Source organism: Coregonus clupeaformis, chromosome 36 (genome assembly GCF_020615455.1).
Source record: "Coregonus clupeaformis isolate EN_2021a chromosome 36, ASM2061545v1, whole genome shotgun sequence".
In the NCBI taxonomy this organism is placed as follows: Eukaryota; Metazoa; Chordata; class Actinopteri; order Salmoniformes; family Salmonidae; genus Coregonus; species Coregonus clupeaformis.
Window position 1 is genome coordinate 21896300 of NC_059227.1, and position 16408 is coordinate 21912707.

At 43.3% G+C, this 16408-nt stretch overlaps 1 protein-coding gene across 2 annotated transcripts; it reads right to left on the reverse strand.

The window, feature by feature from the left end:
- Positions 1-20: 20 nt before the first annotated feature.
- Positions 21-7506, reverse strand: LOC121552292 (acetyl-CoA acetyltransferase, cytosolic-like). Of its 2 annotated transcripts, none has more exons than XM_041865092.2 (10): positions 7416-7506; positions 6899-7371; positions 6108-6242; positions 5717-5898; positions 3514-3631; positions 3251-3394; positions 1974-2096; positions 1586-1740; positions 1231-1341; positions 21-1140 (listed from the first exon to the last, which is right to left on the reverse strand). In XM_041865092.2, exons 2-10 carry the CDS (start codon positions 6945-6947, stop codon positions 970-972), a joined length of 1188 nt encoding a protein of 395 aa, XP_041721026.1. In that variant the 5' UTR covers positions 6948-7371; positions 7416-7506; the 3' UTR covers positions 21-969. The 2 variants fall into 2 exon arrangements, with proteins under 2 accessions (XP_041721026.1, XP_045067242.1); XM_045211307.1 differs by having other exon boundaries at positions 6899-7043; positions 7393-7472.
- Positions 7507-16408: the final 8902 nt, after the last annotated feature.

Here is a 16408-nt window from a genome sequence, read left to right on the forward strand (position 1 = left end):
TTTTGAAAAAGCACAACCAGTTCAGTTAATTATTTTCTGTATTGATAAGTCATACAATTGGATACCTAGGTAAAACATTTTCCCATAATTGCGTTAGTGGAGAGGTAATAAGTACATTAATTCCTACAACAGGCTACCTACCTACAGCAGGCTAGATTACTCTGCCTCAGGGCACATTTAAGGAAGGCTGCAGGTGCAGTCTACACTACACGTTCTCCTACAGTTCGGAGCAGTAAGGTACATGGCTAGCATTCCATGAGAAGGAACAGGAAAATTAGGAATGTTGGCTGGCTGAATTCTTTACTCTAAAGGTTGGGTATTAAGTCATGTGAGCAAGTCCTCATGGGCTTCAATGTCTCTCGTTCCTTTGGCACGCAAGAAATGTAAACCATTTGTCATCAGTTGAGTTGATATTTCCGATGAGATAATGAAGACTACTAGCAAGTGTTGCCCATTGAGACTAGTTTAACACAGGAAAAGCCTTTCGCATCCTATGGAAATAAATACCAATATTGGATGGTATACAATTGACAGTATCACAGTGCACAATACAGCGTTCGATTTAAACAGACCTTTGCCGTTTTCATCACCAAGGGCTCAATTCATCATCGAAATTAAGGTAATTTCCGATATAAGCCGACATATGCACCGTTTACCGTGAATGCAGTCTGCTAACGCAGGAACATTGCCTTTAAATTTAAGTAACGCTGAACTTCCAAGAAACGGATTGCATAGAGCCCCTAGATTGCATTCAGGAATCACAACAGTACATCAATATTGCTTCATTTTCAGTGCAGTGACGGAGAGAAATTAATGATCAATAGTCTGTACTAATATAACCGCCATTCACACCACTCCACAGAAAACGTCTGAAACCATGTAATAAAGCATTTCGAACTTTCCCTTTAGGCCCAATAAGATTGCCAATGTTGTGATCTTGAATGCAGAATCAGTGTATATGTATTGTTTTCACACCCTCTCTACACACATGGCAATACCCATCCCTCCCCCGATGCAGAGAGAAGCCACGCCTCTCTGACCCCCAGTCCTCTGAAGCGCATGCAGAAGGGTTACCAGAACCCGGCAGCCAGACATGCCTATGGGGTGTCCCAGGGAGATGGCACCCCCACTCACATTCACCTGCGCAGGGATAGAGAGCAAAGATATGGGGTAACTGTTTGCCCTAAGCAATAGTGTGGAATTAATGGTACATTAAATTAGAGTAGTTACCTTATCTGGGTTGAGTCCAAGCTCTTTCACCACAGCGATGGACTGGGCAGCGAACGCTTCGTTTATCTCAAACAGGTCCACCTGATCCAGCTGCCAACCAGCCTTCTCAACCTGGTAAAGAATCAATGAAAACTACCTTTAGAATGAGCAGGATTATACCCTACTAGGCACCACACTGAGATACTTAGTTAATTGATCAGTTCAGTGATTGCCTAAATTCAACATACGTGGTCTTCCTGGTCGGTTAAATAAAGAAAGTGCCTGCGGCACTCCAGGACCAGGGTTGCCTGCCCTACAGCAATGCTATAGTTGTGCACGTCTGAACATTCCTAGCTGGTTTCTGATTGGTTCTCACCGCTTTCCTGATGGCTGGGATAGGCCCAGTTCCCATGATTGCTGGGTCGAGGCCGGCTTGTGCCCAGGAGGTGATTTTGGCCATTGGCTTGAGGCCTCTATTCTGAGCTTCTGATTGGCTCATGAGAACAGTTGCTGCGGCGCCATCATTTATACCTGAGGGAATGCATAGAAATGAATAGAACACAACGTGAGTTTAACGGGATGAAACCCTGTTGTATATCCCTGAAACATTTTAAGGTCATTACAATCTAGATCACTATGCAAGGAGAAACGGTGAAGAGTAATGTAACTGGAGTGGTCAACTGGAAAGCTGCCAAAGGACATTTGAGTTGAGGGATCTCACTGACATCATCACCGTGCGTCAAGGATGAGTGCCCCCTTCGTACCTGAGGCGTTGCCGGGGGTGACGGTGCCGCTGCCGTCCTTCAAGAAGCAGGGCCTCAGTTTGGACATGGCGTCCATGTTGCTGCCATGGCGAGGAAACTCATCTGCTTTCACCTCCACTGGGCCTGAGGAGAGATAGGAATGTTACATTACACTTAACCAATCTACAATCATGTAATTAAGCAGAGAAATATAGATGTTGGTTGTCTAACTTGTGCCTAGATTCAATCAGATCAAGTGTTAACCGGCGATAGCCGACACCCACAAAGCGGATGTTTTGGCGGTGCCGGAAGTGTAACTGCTGGAGCTGTCAAATCGGTGAGCAGCTGCTCTTGATCATTGTCACGAAGCCACACCTGTCGCATTAGAAGTTCAGAACGAGAAAGTGCTATATAAAAATAATGATGCTCAAATTGAAAATCATTCAACAAAATAATTAGGATTTCTATCACCCTAATCGAGGTGTAGATAACATCTCACATTCCAGTGTTCAAACAAGGCTGCATGGGATTTCTCTTAAAGCGACTCATTGCAGCCAATGGCAATGTCCGCTTTAGGTGTAATGCCAGGAGCCGCTTGTGGAATTGACAGCTCTAACGCAGTTCCACCTCCGACACCGCCAAAACCACCGCTATGCGTATGTCGGCTAAAGCGGATCTGATTGAAGAGCCCTCAGTGTGTCCCAACTCCAGTCCTTGTACCCCCAACAGCACACATTTCTGTTGTAGTCCAGGACAAACTCACCTGATTCAACTCATTGAGGGCTTGATGATTAGTTTACAAATTAAATCAGGTATGCTTGTCCGGGGCTACAACAAAATGGGTGCTGTTGGGGATACTCAAGGACTGGAGTTGGGAAACACTGGTCTAACTCATTTATAAGGAATGGTGGTTAGACATATAAGAAACAATGATTTGAGCACACTTGAGGTAATAATAATAATAATATGCCATTTAGCAGACGCTTTTATCCAAAGCGACTTGAGCAAGGCACTTGCTCCTGTAAGTCGCTCTGGATAAGAGCGTCTGCTAAATGACTAAAATGTAATAAATTCTGAACTTCACAGGGTGGTGAAACATTCATGGACATTTCGCTAGCTAGCTTGCTGTTGCTAGCTAATTTGTCCTGGGATATAAACATTGGGTTGTTATTTTACCTGAAATGCACAAGTTCAGCTTTCAATCAACCACGTGGATATATGCTCTTAAAAACCAATGAGGAGATGGGAGAGGTGGGAGGTCTCAGGGGGTTCACAAACCAGCACAACAGAATCCTTGCCTTTTCTGGACGGCACCATGACCGGAACGATCTCCTGATCAAAATGTCCTGCTTTCTGGGCAGCCTCGGTCCTGTTCTGGGATTGGGCAGCAAACTGGTCCTGAGCCTCGCGACTCACGCCCCACTGCTTAGCCACATTCTCAGCTACGTACAGAAAGACAACATTAGCCTACTGGTTTGCGACACTCCAATGTTCCTCCTTGTTGTACTGAAAAATATCAGTTGCATTGAATTCAATAACAATGTGACTCTGGTCGCCTGACCTGTGATGCCCATGTGGTAGCACTGGAAGGCATCGGACAGTCCGTCAGAGATGATAGAATCCTGCATGGTGGCATCGCCCATCTTTACTCCGGCCCGCATCTGCACTGTGTGGGGAGCCTGGGGGGTCAAAGGATAAACAGTTATTGCAGATTAATAGGGGCATTTGGCAGAAATTGCCTTGTGGCTGGGCCTAAGTAAAAGTGACTGGGCCTACATTTTCCTGGAAAAATACCATGACACATTTAAGTGAAAATTAGTGCAATCGCATTGCATCATTTAAGACAACACAAGTTAAACGTTACCAAGAAACACCACACATTTCCCTTGGCAAACAAGCCCATTAGAATTGCCAAGTATGCAGCGTAACTACACAACCGCTAGATTGGATAGTCATAAATTAGGCTAATAATATAAATCACTCACTAGCTAGGTTTCTATCCAATTTGCAACAGATTTTCATGCGAATATTCAAAAATCTTTCCACCAGAGATGTTTCTGACTTATTGCGGATAAAAGTCTGTGCTCGCATTTAACTCTACTGATGGTTTTGTCACAAAAAATGTGGTCTTGGCAATTTCGATCTAGCCAACAACTCGCAGATACAGTGTGGGTAGGCTACCTACATTGAGATTATTATGGATAAGCGCGATATTATTTTTATGTCAAACGGCAGCCAAGCATCGATCATCACGTCACCAGAATGTCATGCTGACCACCGCCTATGAGCGTTGCAAAATAAATGTACACATACATTCAATCATTTCATCCAAACTGCTCGCGAGCGTCTGCGTAGCCAGGCGCTAAAATAGAACTTGGTTCTATTTTTGATGCATGACCCGCTGCAAGTCCCACCTCTCCCATCTCCTCATTGGTTTTTAAGAGCATATATCCACGTGGGTGATTGAAAGCTGAACTTGTGCATTTCAGGTAAAATAACCCAATGTTTATATCCCAGGACAAATTAGCTAGCAACAGCAAGCTAGCTAGCAAAATGGCCATGAATGTTTCACCACCCTGTGAAGTTCAGAATTTATTACATTTTAGTCATTTAGCAGACGCTCTTATCCAGAGCGACTTACAGGAGCAATTAGGATTAAGTGCCTTGCTCAAGGGCACATTGACAGATTTTTCACCTAGTCGGCTCGGGGATTAGAACCAGCGACCTTTCGGTTACTGGCACAACGCTCTTAACCACTAAGCTACCTGCCGTACCCTAATAAACTGCATGCTGAGGAATATTTCTGCCTTTTTGTAGAGAAAAACTCATTCTGATTGGCTGGGCCCCTGCCCAGTCAAGTGAAATCCATAGATTAGGGCCTAATTTATTTATTTCAATTGACTGATTTCCTTATATGAACTGTAACTCAGCAAAATCTTTGAAATTGTTGTGTTTATATTTTTGTTCAGTATATCATCGCGTGACAATTTTCTGTCTGCATTTATAAAATTGTACCGGCATATCCTGTTTCCATCAGCCCGGTCGTGACTTTTTTCATTCATTAGGTCATTCATCCATCCGCATGAAATGGTTGGATGGAAACCTGGTTACTGTTCTCAAAAAAGCATTTATTTTCCTTTCTTTGCACACTTTCGGACTGGAGGAGGAAATTATTGTCCTAAACTTTCCCGTGGCGCTGACTCACCCAATGATAAAGACAGTGAATATTCACACTCGCAGGGGATATGGCCAATGCTCTCCACTAGAGTCAAGAGATTAATTATCCTGGTGTAGGCTACTAATGGGAAATAACTACCCTACACTTCACACTTAAATCATTTGAAAGGATAATTCGGAATATATGTGACATTTGTGTTTTTCTCACAATTGAATTTTGAAATATTGCGATAGTCCTAGACCTATTTTAAATGCTTCTCACTAACAGCCACAACTCGAAAATCAGCTATTTGATACTTGCCGCACTCACGCTGCCCAAATGGCAGGCTTCCCAACTGTAGGCTATGCGCTTGTGATTTAAGGATGTGATTGCGATAAACCAATTACATCCCAGGAAACTCCTACTGCATTTTCAACATTTCCGATTAGTCAGGAGACAATACAACCAACAAATGAAGTTTATTTATTTTTGATTGGGTGGGCCAGGCCCTGCCGTGGCTTCTCCTCTGGTAGAATGGTATACATTTCACCCCATCTTTCTCTCTCGCACTCCACCATCTCTCTCCCCCCATTTATCTCAGTTTTACCCGGCTCATGCTCTCCATGCCTCCTGCTACCACCACGGTTGACTCTCCAGTCTGGATGGACTGAAACCCCAGACACACAGCCTTCAGCCCAGATCCACACACCATCTGGCAGCTCCAGGCAGGCACCGGGTAGGGGATGCCCGCAGCAACACTGGCCTGTCGGGCTGGGTTCTGCCCATGACCTGGGAAGGAGAGAGCAGGGGAGAGGAGAAGAGAGAGAGAGGGAAGGGAGAAAAGAGAGAGAGGTAAGATAGGATGAGGCGGGTTAAAGCAACTAAGTACACTAGTTCACATGACACAGCACTATAGTAATGAAAACCCTTTCACACTAATTAAGTAGTAAGTCAGCTCTGATAAAAGGACAGTAGTCTGTTCCGGTCTAAGCCTTTACCCGCAGTCAGCACGTGCCCCATGATGACTTCAGACACCTCCTCAGGCTTCAGGTTGACTCTCTTCAGAACATCCTTGATCACCACCGAGCACAGGTCTTGGAGGGGCACACTGGATAAAGCACCATTGAAAGAGCCTGTGAAACGAGCGAATATAATTGAGACTATATACAGTACCCACAAAAAGAGCAGGGCATTGATTGTATGATATCATGGGTTCAAAAAGGCCTAGCTGGGTTTTGAGAAATGCACTTGGCCATTAATATGATTGCTTCCATGGTGTGACAGCACTCTCCCATTGCATTACATCAGAGTCTCAAACAACAAGAGAATACATGTTATTAACAAAGGTGTCAATTAGGTTGCAATATTCCAACATTTCTTACAAAGACACCATCCAACTAAAACACGCCCAACCCCATTCATGGTTTCATCTCCAGCCTATCGTAAATAGCCGCTGGTCCATGGTACTATGACCAACAGCCAATCGCTGTCTCGAGGATCTGGGCAGAAGGTGAGGCGACCAATCAAGGTTCCGAAAAAGCGAATCCCATTGCAAATTTTCCCGTGGTTCAGTTACATTTAAACATGTTTAACAAATAAGACAATTTTCATTACACTACACACAAAACCAGGACTGGACAATTTGCAAGATCGGTAAAACAGCGTTACAATTCAAATCTCGTGTGATAAGGAAATGCAACAAATAAACATACAGCCGTAGCTAGCTGTGTTGCAAATGATTGCCAATACAACTAGTGTGGAATCAGACAGATTCAATATATGTATTTACCAATAGGGGTCCTTGCAGCAGAAACGATGACAACAGATTCGGTGTTCATGATGACAGCTATAGCTAGTTTGCAATCCTTCAGATTTCGCTGTGTGCTGCTCGGTTTCGTCTTGTATGTCGTCAGTGGCGTGGTGTCAACGATGTTCTATTATATTGACAAGATAGTCGAGTGACCGCTCTAACAATGGAAATAAATGTCCTCAAACATGGAAGGCAGGCAGGAGGTTGAAGGGAAAACACTATTTTCACACCACTTCGATACCGAAGTGACTTTTTCGTCGTAGGTTAGGATAATTAACGTAGCAGGTTCGGGGACTGAGGGTACGGTTAAGGTTAGCGAAAATGCTCTGCTAACATGCTACGAAAATCATTTTGTGTCGAAGTGGCGTGAAAAGAGTGTCCCAATATGATCCACATGCTTTCATATCGGTATATTCCTAACCATTGACCAAATTCGACACTCAATCATTGACCTCCATACAAATATTCCTTACTTCGGGGTCTTATTTTCGTGGACAGATATTGGGCTGAGTAAACCCTCTCGCTTCTCCTCTTCCTCTCTGGTAGTGTAGTCACAGGATTAGTTATACAAAGATTTAGTGTAGTGGCCCGCTAGCGCAATGACAGTATATGAATTGACAAAACCATCGATCACGTGACACCATTCAATCGAATGTGAAGAGCGAGAGGTTTCACCACAGATAGAACAATGAGACAGATATAAATGTGAAGTATCCCGTTGTCGTTAGTGGGAGAAGATGGAGCGAGATAGATTTTGCCCAACATTCTGCTAATTTTGTCATCGATTAAACATTTCATCTCCATACAGTTTTCTGTTTCCAAAACTAAAATCTGTAACAAACAAAGTGGACTGCGTTCTGTAGACTTTACTCTTTACCAAAGTTTCAAAAAATTGCGTTGTTTAGAAGGAGTGCAGGACAATTTAAGTTATTGCACACTCCCACTTCACAAAGTAGGCGTTCCCTAACGGAAATATGCAAAACACTGCTAGAACGCGCCAATAGGATCTCACTAGCTCGTGCTTGGCTCTGCCCACCTCCTTTCTTGTTCTGCCCACTATGATTAACATTTACATTTACATTTTAGTCATTTAGCAGACGCTCTTATCCAGAGCGACTTACAGTTAGTGAGTGCATACATATATATATTTTTTTCATACCCCCCCGTGGGAATCGAACCCACAACCCTGGCGTTGCAAACGCCATGCTCTACCAACTGAGCTACATCCCTGCCGGCCATTCCCTCCCCTACCCTGGACGACGCTGGGCCAATTGTGCGCCGCCCCATGGGTCTCCCGGTCGCGGCCGGCTACGACAGAGCCTCCCATTGGAAACAACAGGCTCTGGTCGATCTTGGGTTCGTTTATAAAACATATTTGGTTTCACCAAAAACGGTACAGTATGAAACTCTGTGGTTTTACTCTCGCTAATCTCGGTTTTTAGAAGTAAAATTCACTCGCGAAAGTTTGTCATTTACTGTCCACGAGAGATAACACTCTAGGCAAAATCTGTCCAAAATAAGGCCAAATCGTTTCTATGGGTTTATTTTGGACCTAATGGCGCGTTCAAAACAAATGGGAACTCGGAACAATATGAGGTCAAATCATGACGTCAGTGATCTTCATGTCAGAAAGTGGGAGCTCTAGAAAGGGGCCTGAGTTTCCGAGTTGGAATGAGCATCTCATCATTATATACAGATCTCAGATAGCACTACATCAAGTATAGTCAATGGTAGGCTTCGAGGAGACTCCTATGGTAGCTACACCTACAGCTCATCCCTTGGCAGTAGTACTGTAGATTACTTTATCACTGACCTCAACCCAGAGTCTTTCAGAGCGTTTCCTAGTCAGCCCACTAACACCCCTATCAGATCACAGCAAAATCACAGTCTACCTGAACAGAGCAATACTCAATCATGAGGCATCAAAGCCAAAGGAACTGCACAATATTAAGAAATGCTATAGATGGAAGGAAAGTAGTGTAGAAACCTACCAAAAAACAATTAGGCAACAACAAATTCAATCCCTTTTAGACAACTTCCTGGACAAAACTTTTCACTGTAATAGTTAAGGTGTAAACTTGGCAGTAGAAACCCTAAACAGTATATTTGACCTTTCAGCTTCCCTATCAAATCAAAAAATGTCAAGCAGACAACCTAAGAAAATTAACAACAGTGACAACTGGTTTAATGAAGAATGCAAAAACCTAAGAAAGAAATTGAGAAACCTTTCCAACCACAAACATAGAGACACAGAAAACCTGAGTCTACGCCTTCACTATGGTGAATCATCTAGATACCGTTGCCCTAGAGCACACAAAAAACTATACATACCTCGGCCTAAACATCAGCGCCACAGGTAACTTCCACAATGCTGTGAACGATCTGAGAGACAAGGCAAGAAGGGCCTTCTATGCCATCAAAAGGAACATAACATTTGACATACCAATTAGGATCTGGCTAAAAATACTTGAATCAGTTATAGAACCCATTGCCCTTTATGGTTTTGAGGTCTGGGGTCCGCTCACCAACCAAGAATTCACAAAATGGTACAAACATCAAATTGAGACTGCATGCAGAATTCTGCAAAAATATCCTCAGTGTACAACATAAAACACCAAATAATACATGCAGAGCAGAATTAGGCCGATACCCACTAGATCAAAATCCAGAAAATAGCCTTTAAATTCTACAACCAGCTAAAAGGAAGCGATTCCCAAACCTTCCATAACAAAGCCCTCACCTAAAGAGAGATGAACCTGGAGAAGAGTCCCCTCTACCAGTTGGTACGGGGGCTCTGTTCACAAACACAAACAGACCCCACAGAGCCCCAGGACAGCAACACAATTAGACCCAACCAAATCATGAGAAAATACAAACATAATTACTTGACATATTGGAAAGAATTAACAAAAAAAACAGAGCAAACTAGAATGCTATTTGGCCCTAAACAGAGAGTACACAGTGGCAGAATACCTGACCACTCTGACTGACCCAAAATTAAGGAAAGCTTTGACTATGTACAGACTCAGTGAGCATAGCGTTGTTATTGAGAGTGGCCACCGTAGGCAGACCTGGCTCTCAAGAGAAGACAGGCTATGTGCACACTGCCCACAAAATGAAGTGGAAATTGAGCTGCACTTCCTAACCTCCTGCCAAATGTATGACCCTATTAGAGACACATATTTCCCTCAGATTACACAGACCCACAAAGAATTTGAAAACAAATCCAATTTGGATAAACTCCCATATCTGTTGGGTGAAATACCACAGTGTGCAATCACAGCAGCAAGATTTGTGACCTGTTGCCACAAGAAAAGGGCAACCAGTGAAGAACAAACACCATTGTAAATACAACCCATATTTATGTTTATTTTCCCTTTTGTACTTTAACTATTTGCACATCGTTACAACACTTTATATAGACATAATGACATTTGAAATGTCTATTATTTTGGAACTTGTGAGTGTAATATTTACTGTTCACTTTTTATTGTTTATTTCACTTTGGTTTATCCATTTCACTTGCAGCAATGTAAACATATGTTTCCCATGACAATAATGCCCCTTGAATTGAATTGATATTAGAGAAAGGAGGAGATGCGAATCCCAGTGGGCAATTAATGGAGGATCGTTTAACGTCCTACCCAGCAGACGGTCGACCAATCGCGTTCACATTGTCATGCTGCATCACATGGTTGCTGAAATAATCATCACGAAATCGCTTCTCAAATTTAGGGTATGATGCCACGTTCAAAACAACTGGGAACTCGGAAATCTTGTACTTCCGACATCAGTGTGTTCAATACAAGTAGGAACTGGGGGGGAAAAGTAGCTCTTACTGGGGAAATCGTTTTGAATGGTCATCCAACTCTGAATTCTGAATTGGAAACTCAGGAATCTTTCTAGAACTCTGACTTTCCGACCTGAAGATCACTGACATGATGATTTGGCCTCGTTTTTTTCAGAGTTTCCAGTTGCCTTGAAAGCACCATAAATCGAGAAACCTGCCTATTTTCCTGGAAAGTACATAATGTCACGATTCCAACGCAATATACTACAGAGAACAAGTTAATTATCTCACACCTCAGAAAATATATGTAATGTTTGTTTTTTGAGCTGGCAGCCAATTAAAACTCGTTGAAGGAGTTCTCTCTTTGTCCAAAAACCTCCCAGAATGCATCGCACGGGCAACGTGCACAATGGGCGTTAATAGGATTCCAATGGAGTTTACCATCTCCTCAAAAGTACATCTTGGATGGGTAGCTGCAGTGTTGCCAACTCCTCAGAGCAGCTTACCCATCACTGCACCTGTACACAGGCTTTCTGAAATTAGCCCACCCAACTACCTCATCCCCATATTGTTATTTATTTTGCTAATTTGCACCCCAGTATCTCTATTTGCACATCATCTTTTGCACATCTATCATTCCATTGTTAATACGAAATTGTAACTATTTTGCACTATGGCCTATTTATTGCCTTACCTCCATAACTTACTACATTCGCACACACTGTATATATTTTTTCTGTTGTATTTTTGACTTTATGTTTTGTTTACCCCATATGTAACTCTGTGTTGTTGTTTTTATCGCACTGCTTTGCTTTATCTTGGCCAGGTCGCAGTTGTAAATGAGATAATGTTCTCAACTGGCTTACCTGGTTAAATAAAGGTTAAATAAAAAATAAAAAAAATAAACAATATGTGAGAATGCTATTCATTGACTACAGCTCAGCATTCAACACCATAGTGCCCTCAAAGCTCATCACTAAGCTAAGGATCCTGGGACTAAACACCTCCCTCTGCAACTGGATCCTGGACTTCCTGACGGGCCGCCCCCAGGTGGTAAGGGTAGGTACCAACATATCTGCCACACTGATCCTCAACAAGGGGGCCCCTCAGGGGTGCGTGCTCAGTCCCCTCCCGTCCTCCCTGTTCACCCATGACTGCATGGCCAGGCACGACTCCAACACCATCATTAAGTTTGCTGACAACACAACAGTGGTAGGCCTGATCACCGACAACGATGAGACAGCCTATAGGGAGGAGGTCAGAGACCTGGCCGTGTGGTGCCAGGATAACAACCTCTCCCTCAACGTGACCAAGACAAAGGAGATGATTGTGGACTACAGGAAAAAAAAAGAGGACTGAGCACGCCCCCATTCTCATCGACGGGGCTGTAGTGGAACAGGTTGAGAGCTTCAAGTTCCTTGGTGTCCACATCACCAACGAACTATCATGGTCCAAACACACCAAGACAGTCGTGAAGAGGGCACAACAAAGCCTATTCTCCCTCAGGAGACTGAAAAGATTTGGCATGGGTCCTCAGATCCTCAAAAAATTCTACAGCTGCACCATCGAGAGCATCCTGACTGGTTGCATCACCGCCTGGTATGGCAACTGCTTGGCCTCTGACCGCAAGGCACTACAGAGGGTAGTGCGTACGGCCCAGTACATCACTGGGGCCAAGCTTCCTGCCATCCAGGACCTCTATACCAGGCGTTGTCAGAGGAAGGCCCTCAAAATTGTCAAAGACTCCAGCCACCTTAGGCATAGACTGTTCTCTCTGCTACCGCACGGCAAGCGGTACCGGAGTGCCAAGTCTAGGTCCAAAATACTTTTCAACAGCTTCTACCCCCAAGCCATAAGACTCCTGAACAGCTAATCATGGCTACCCGGACTATTTGCACTGCCCCCCCACCCCATCTTTTTACGCTGCTGCTACTCTGTTAATTATTTATGCAGTCACTTTAACTCTACCCACATGTACATATTACTTCAACTACCTCAACTAGCCGGTGCCCCCGCACATTGACTCTGCACCGGTATCCCCTGTATATATAGCCTCCCTACTGTTATTTTAATTTTACTTTTGCTCTTTTTTTCTCAACATCTTTTTTGTTGTTGTTTTATTTTACTTTTTTATTAAAAATAAATGCACTGTTGGTTAAGGGCTGTAAGTAAGCATTTCACTGTAATGTCTGCACCTGTTGTATTCGGCGCATGTGGCCAATACAATTTGATTTGATTTGATTTTAAGTGTGTATTGTTATAAGTGTGATGCACGTAACATCCTGGCAACTTTGAGAAAAAACACTTTATATTGGTATACACTGCTCAAAAAAATAAAGGGAACACTTAAAATAACACATCCTAGATCTGAATGAATGAAATAATCTTATTAAATACTTTTTTCTTTACATAGTTGAATATGCAGACAACAAAATCACACAAAAATTATCAATGGAAATCAAATTTATCAACCCATGGAGGTCTGGATTTGGAGTCACCCTCAAAATTAAAGTGGAAAACCAGAATACAGGCTGATCCAACTTTGACGTAATGTCCTTAAAACAAGTCAAAATGAGGCTCAGTAGTGTGTGTGTGTGGCCTCCACGTGCCTGTATGACCTCCCTACAACGCCTGGGCATGCTCCTGATGAGGTGGCGGATGGTCTCCTGAGGGATCTCCTCCCAGACCTGGACTAAAGCATCCGCCAACTCCTGGACAGTCTGTGGTGCAACGTGGCGTTGGTGGATGGAGCGAGACATGATGTCCCAGATGTGCTCAATTGGATTCAGGTCTGGGGAACGGGCGGGCCAGTCCATAGCATCAATGCCTTCCTCTTGCAGGAACTGCTGACACACTCCAGCCACATGAGGTCTAGCATTGTCTTGCATTAGGAGGAACCCAGGGCCAACCGCACCAGCATATGGTCTCACAAGGGGTCTGAGGATCTCATCTCGGTACCTAATGGCAGTCAGGCTACCTCTGGCGAGCACATGGAGGGCTGTGCGGCCCCCCAAAGAAATGCCACCCCACACCATGACTGACCCCAGACCGGTCATGCTGGTGGATGTTGCAGGCAGCAGAACGTTCTCCACGGCGTCTCCAGACTCTGTCACGTCTGTCACATGTGCTCAGTGTGAACCTGCTTTCATCTGTGAAGAGCACAGGGCGCTAGTGGCGAATTTGCCAATTTTGGTGTTCTCTGGCAAATGCCAAACGTCCTGCACGGTGTTGGGCTGTAGTGTTCCCTTAATTTTTTTGAGCAGTGTATATTTTTCAAATAACGTGATGTATCCACCAATCCAAAGAGAGAAATAGGTGGGAGGCCGTTCCACTCTGTGGACAATGAGTCCCGTTGTTAGGTAGAATGCCTAAGCATCTTCTAATTATATCCATACCTCTGATTGAAACCAAATGAAGTTGGTTAAGATTTACATTTGAGATTTTAGTCATTTAGCAGACACTCTTATCCAGAGCGACTAACAGTTAGTGCATACATCTACCAACTGAGCTACATCCCTGCCGGCCATTCCCTCCCCTACCCTGGACGATGCTGAGCCAATTGTGCGCCATCCCATGGGTCTCCCGGTCGCGGCCGGCTACGACAGAACCTGGATTCGAACCAGGATCTCTAGTGGCACAGACCACTGCGCCACTCGGGAGTCCGAGATGGCATCTCATGGAGACATAACATGCACAGTTTGAGCTAGTCCACATTTAATTGAGCTAATGGCAAAATTCACTAATAATTAAAATAAAATAAAATCTTATTTTCTATAAGGAGTTCGAGCAATAGATCATTCTACATTCTTCAAATAAGAAAGCTGTAAAAACAGTCAATATGTTTGTGTCTTTTAATGCCTTTGTATAATCTGTCATTTGTTGTACCCCCTAGCATATAGCATACATGTTACTCTTGTTTGTTTATTTGTAGACTTCCTGTTTTGTGCAATAAAAAATAAGAAAGGAAAGGTCAACTGAGCCACAGCACCATAAACATTTATTTTGAGCTACTCCATGAAGTGACGTTGCAGTTAGCTCAGTGCTGCCCCCTCTCATTGAGTTAAGGTGTCCGCATGCTTCCCAGCCGAAACAGTTCAGAAGAGTTTGTGCATATATTATGACGATATTTTTTGTTCGTTTGGGACTTCAGTAAGTGTTTTTTCGGTTGTTCGGGCACACAATATTTTTGGGTGAGGCAAGACGAATTCGGTCGCTGAAGTCTACGCCCCTTAGTCGGTGATTGGTCAGCAGTAGGGATTCTTAAGTAAAGTATTTTGTCATTCAACGAGAGACGACTCGTTTTCATGCACATTTTTTCATTGAGAAATAATGCACCAAAACATCTTAGCTAGTTAGATGTAAAATTGCGCGACTAAGACCTTGATAAAAACGTATAAATGAATGACAGATTTCTTGAGTTATTTTAGATTTATTCAGACTATTTTGAGGAAGCGTATACTGGCTACGGCATCTTTTTTAAGGGAGCATGCCAGCATCCTCATTCAGTTCGCCTAGCCGACTTCAATTTTAAAATAATCGGCTCAAGGACATACATCTGGTGTATTAGAAGCAATTATTGGTACCATCTTCTAAAAAATGTTTTATTTAAATGAACATTGACCACGAACTTTGCAATTTTTCCATTCCCTATAACGATGCCTGCATTACCGCGGTCGGCCTTGAACTTCCGTGTCAACATTACAAATATTTTCTAAGATGTGAGATGATTCACTTTCTATCTGGGAGGGGGGGGGGGTACACTAATATTTAACAAAAGACAAAAGTAACGCTCCAAAAACTCATTAATTCCTTAACCTTTTTAATTTATATATGTACTAGGAAGCTAAGTGTTTATTTCTTGGGCTTCAGGAATGTGACAGAAAAAGTGCTGCAGGGCTTCAAAAAGAAAAAAGTAAACTGTTTGAAAGTACAAGGGGGATGTCGGGGAACAAATGCCGTGGTCAAGGCTACGATGGCGCCAGTGCAATGAGTGGAGCTTACTCAGGTGTTCAAAAGCTCATATTAGACCGAAACTGGGCAGAATGTAGGAGTGCTTCAAATACAGCAGTTCTACAACATCTTTAATTGCACCTCTCATCCTCCTTAATTGCCGGCGTCATCACGTTGCGGAAAGAGTAACTGTAGGAAGCTCTGAAGACAGGTCGTTTGGACACTGGACAGCCAATACACTGGCAGACGTAAACAGATTATCATATTTAGTAGACAACAATTCTTGAGGGCTTGAACAAAAAAAGCGGTTTGCGATTTTCATTCATACTGGTGAACCGGCGTTTGAGTTGTGTGGTTGCAATATCAACAGTCCCTTATCTCTGGTATATCTTGGCATGCATCATTCAAGACTAAGTTAAAATTGTGTGCAGCGCAATGGACATATAATGCACAATGTCTCAGGAAAGACTGTCTGGGTTGGCAATGCTCAATATGAAAACAGGTCCAACCTGGACCTACAGGCCATGGTGAAAAAAAGGAGGAGACCGGGGAGTCTCTCAAATCGGATTTTATTTGATTTAGGCCAAATTTAATGTACCTTGAATATTGCAGCCCATTTGTGTAGGCTATTAGCCAGACAAAACCTGCTGAGTTCAACAATAAATAATATTTATCCTCAAGCCTACTACTTTTTTCCTCATTGTTAGAAAACCTAAATCGCAGCTAAAAAATGGGAATAAAGCTATAGG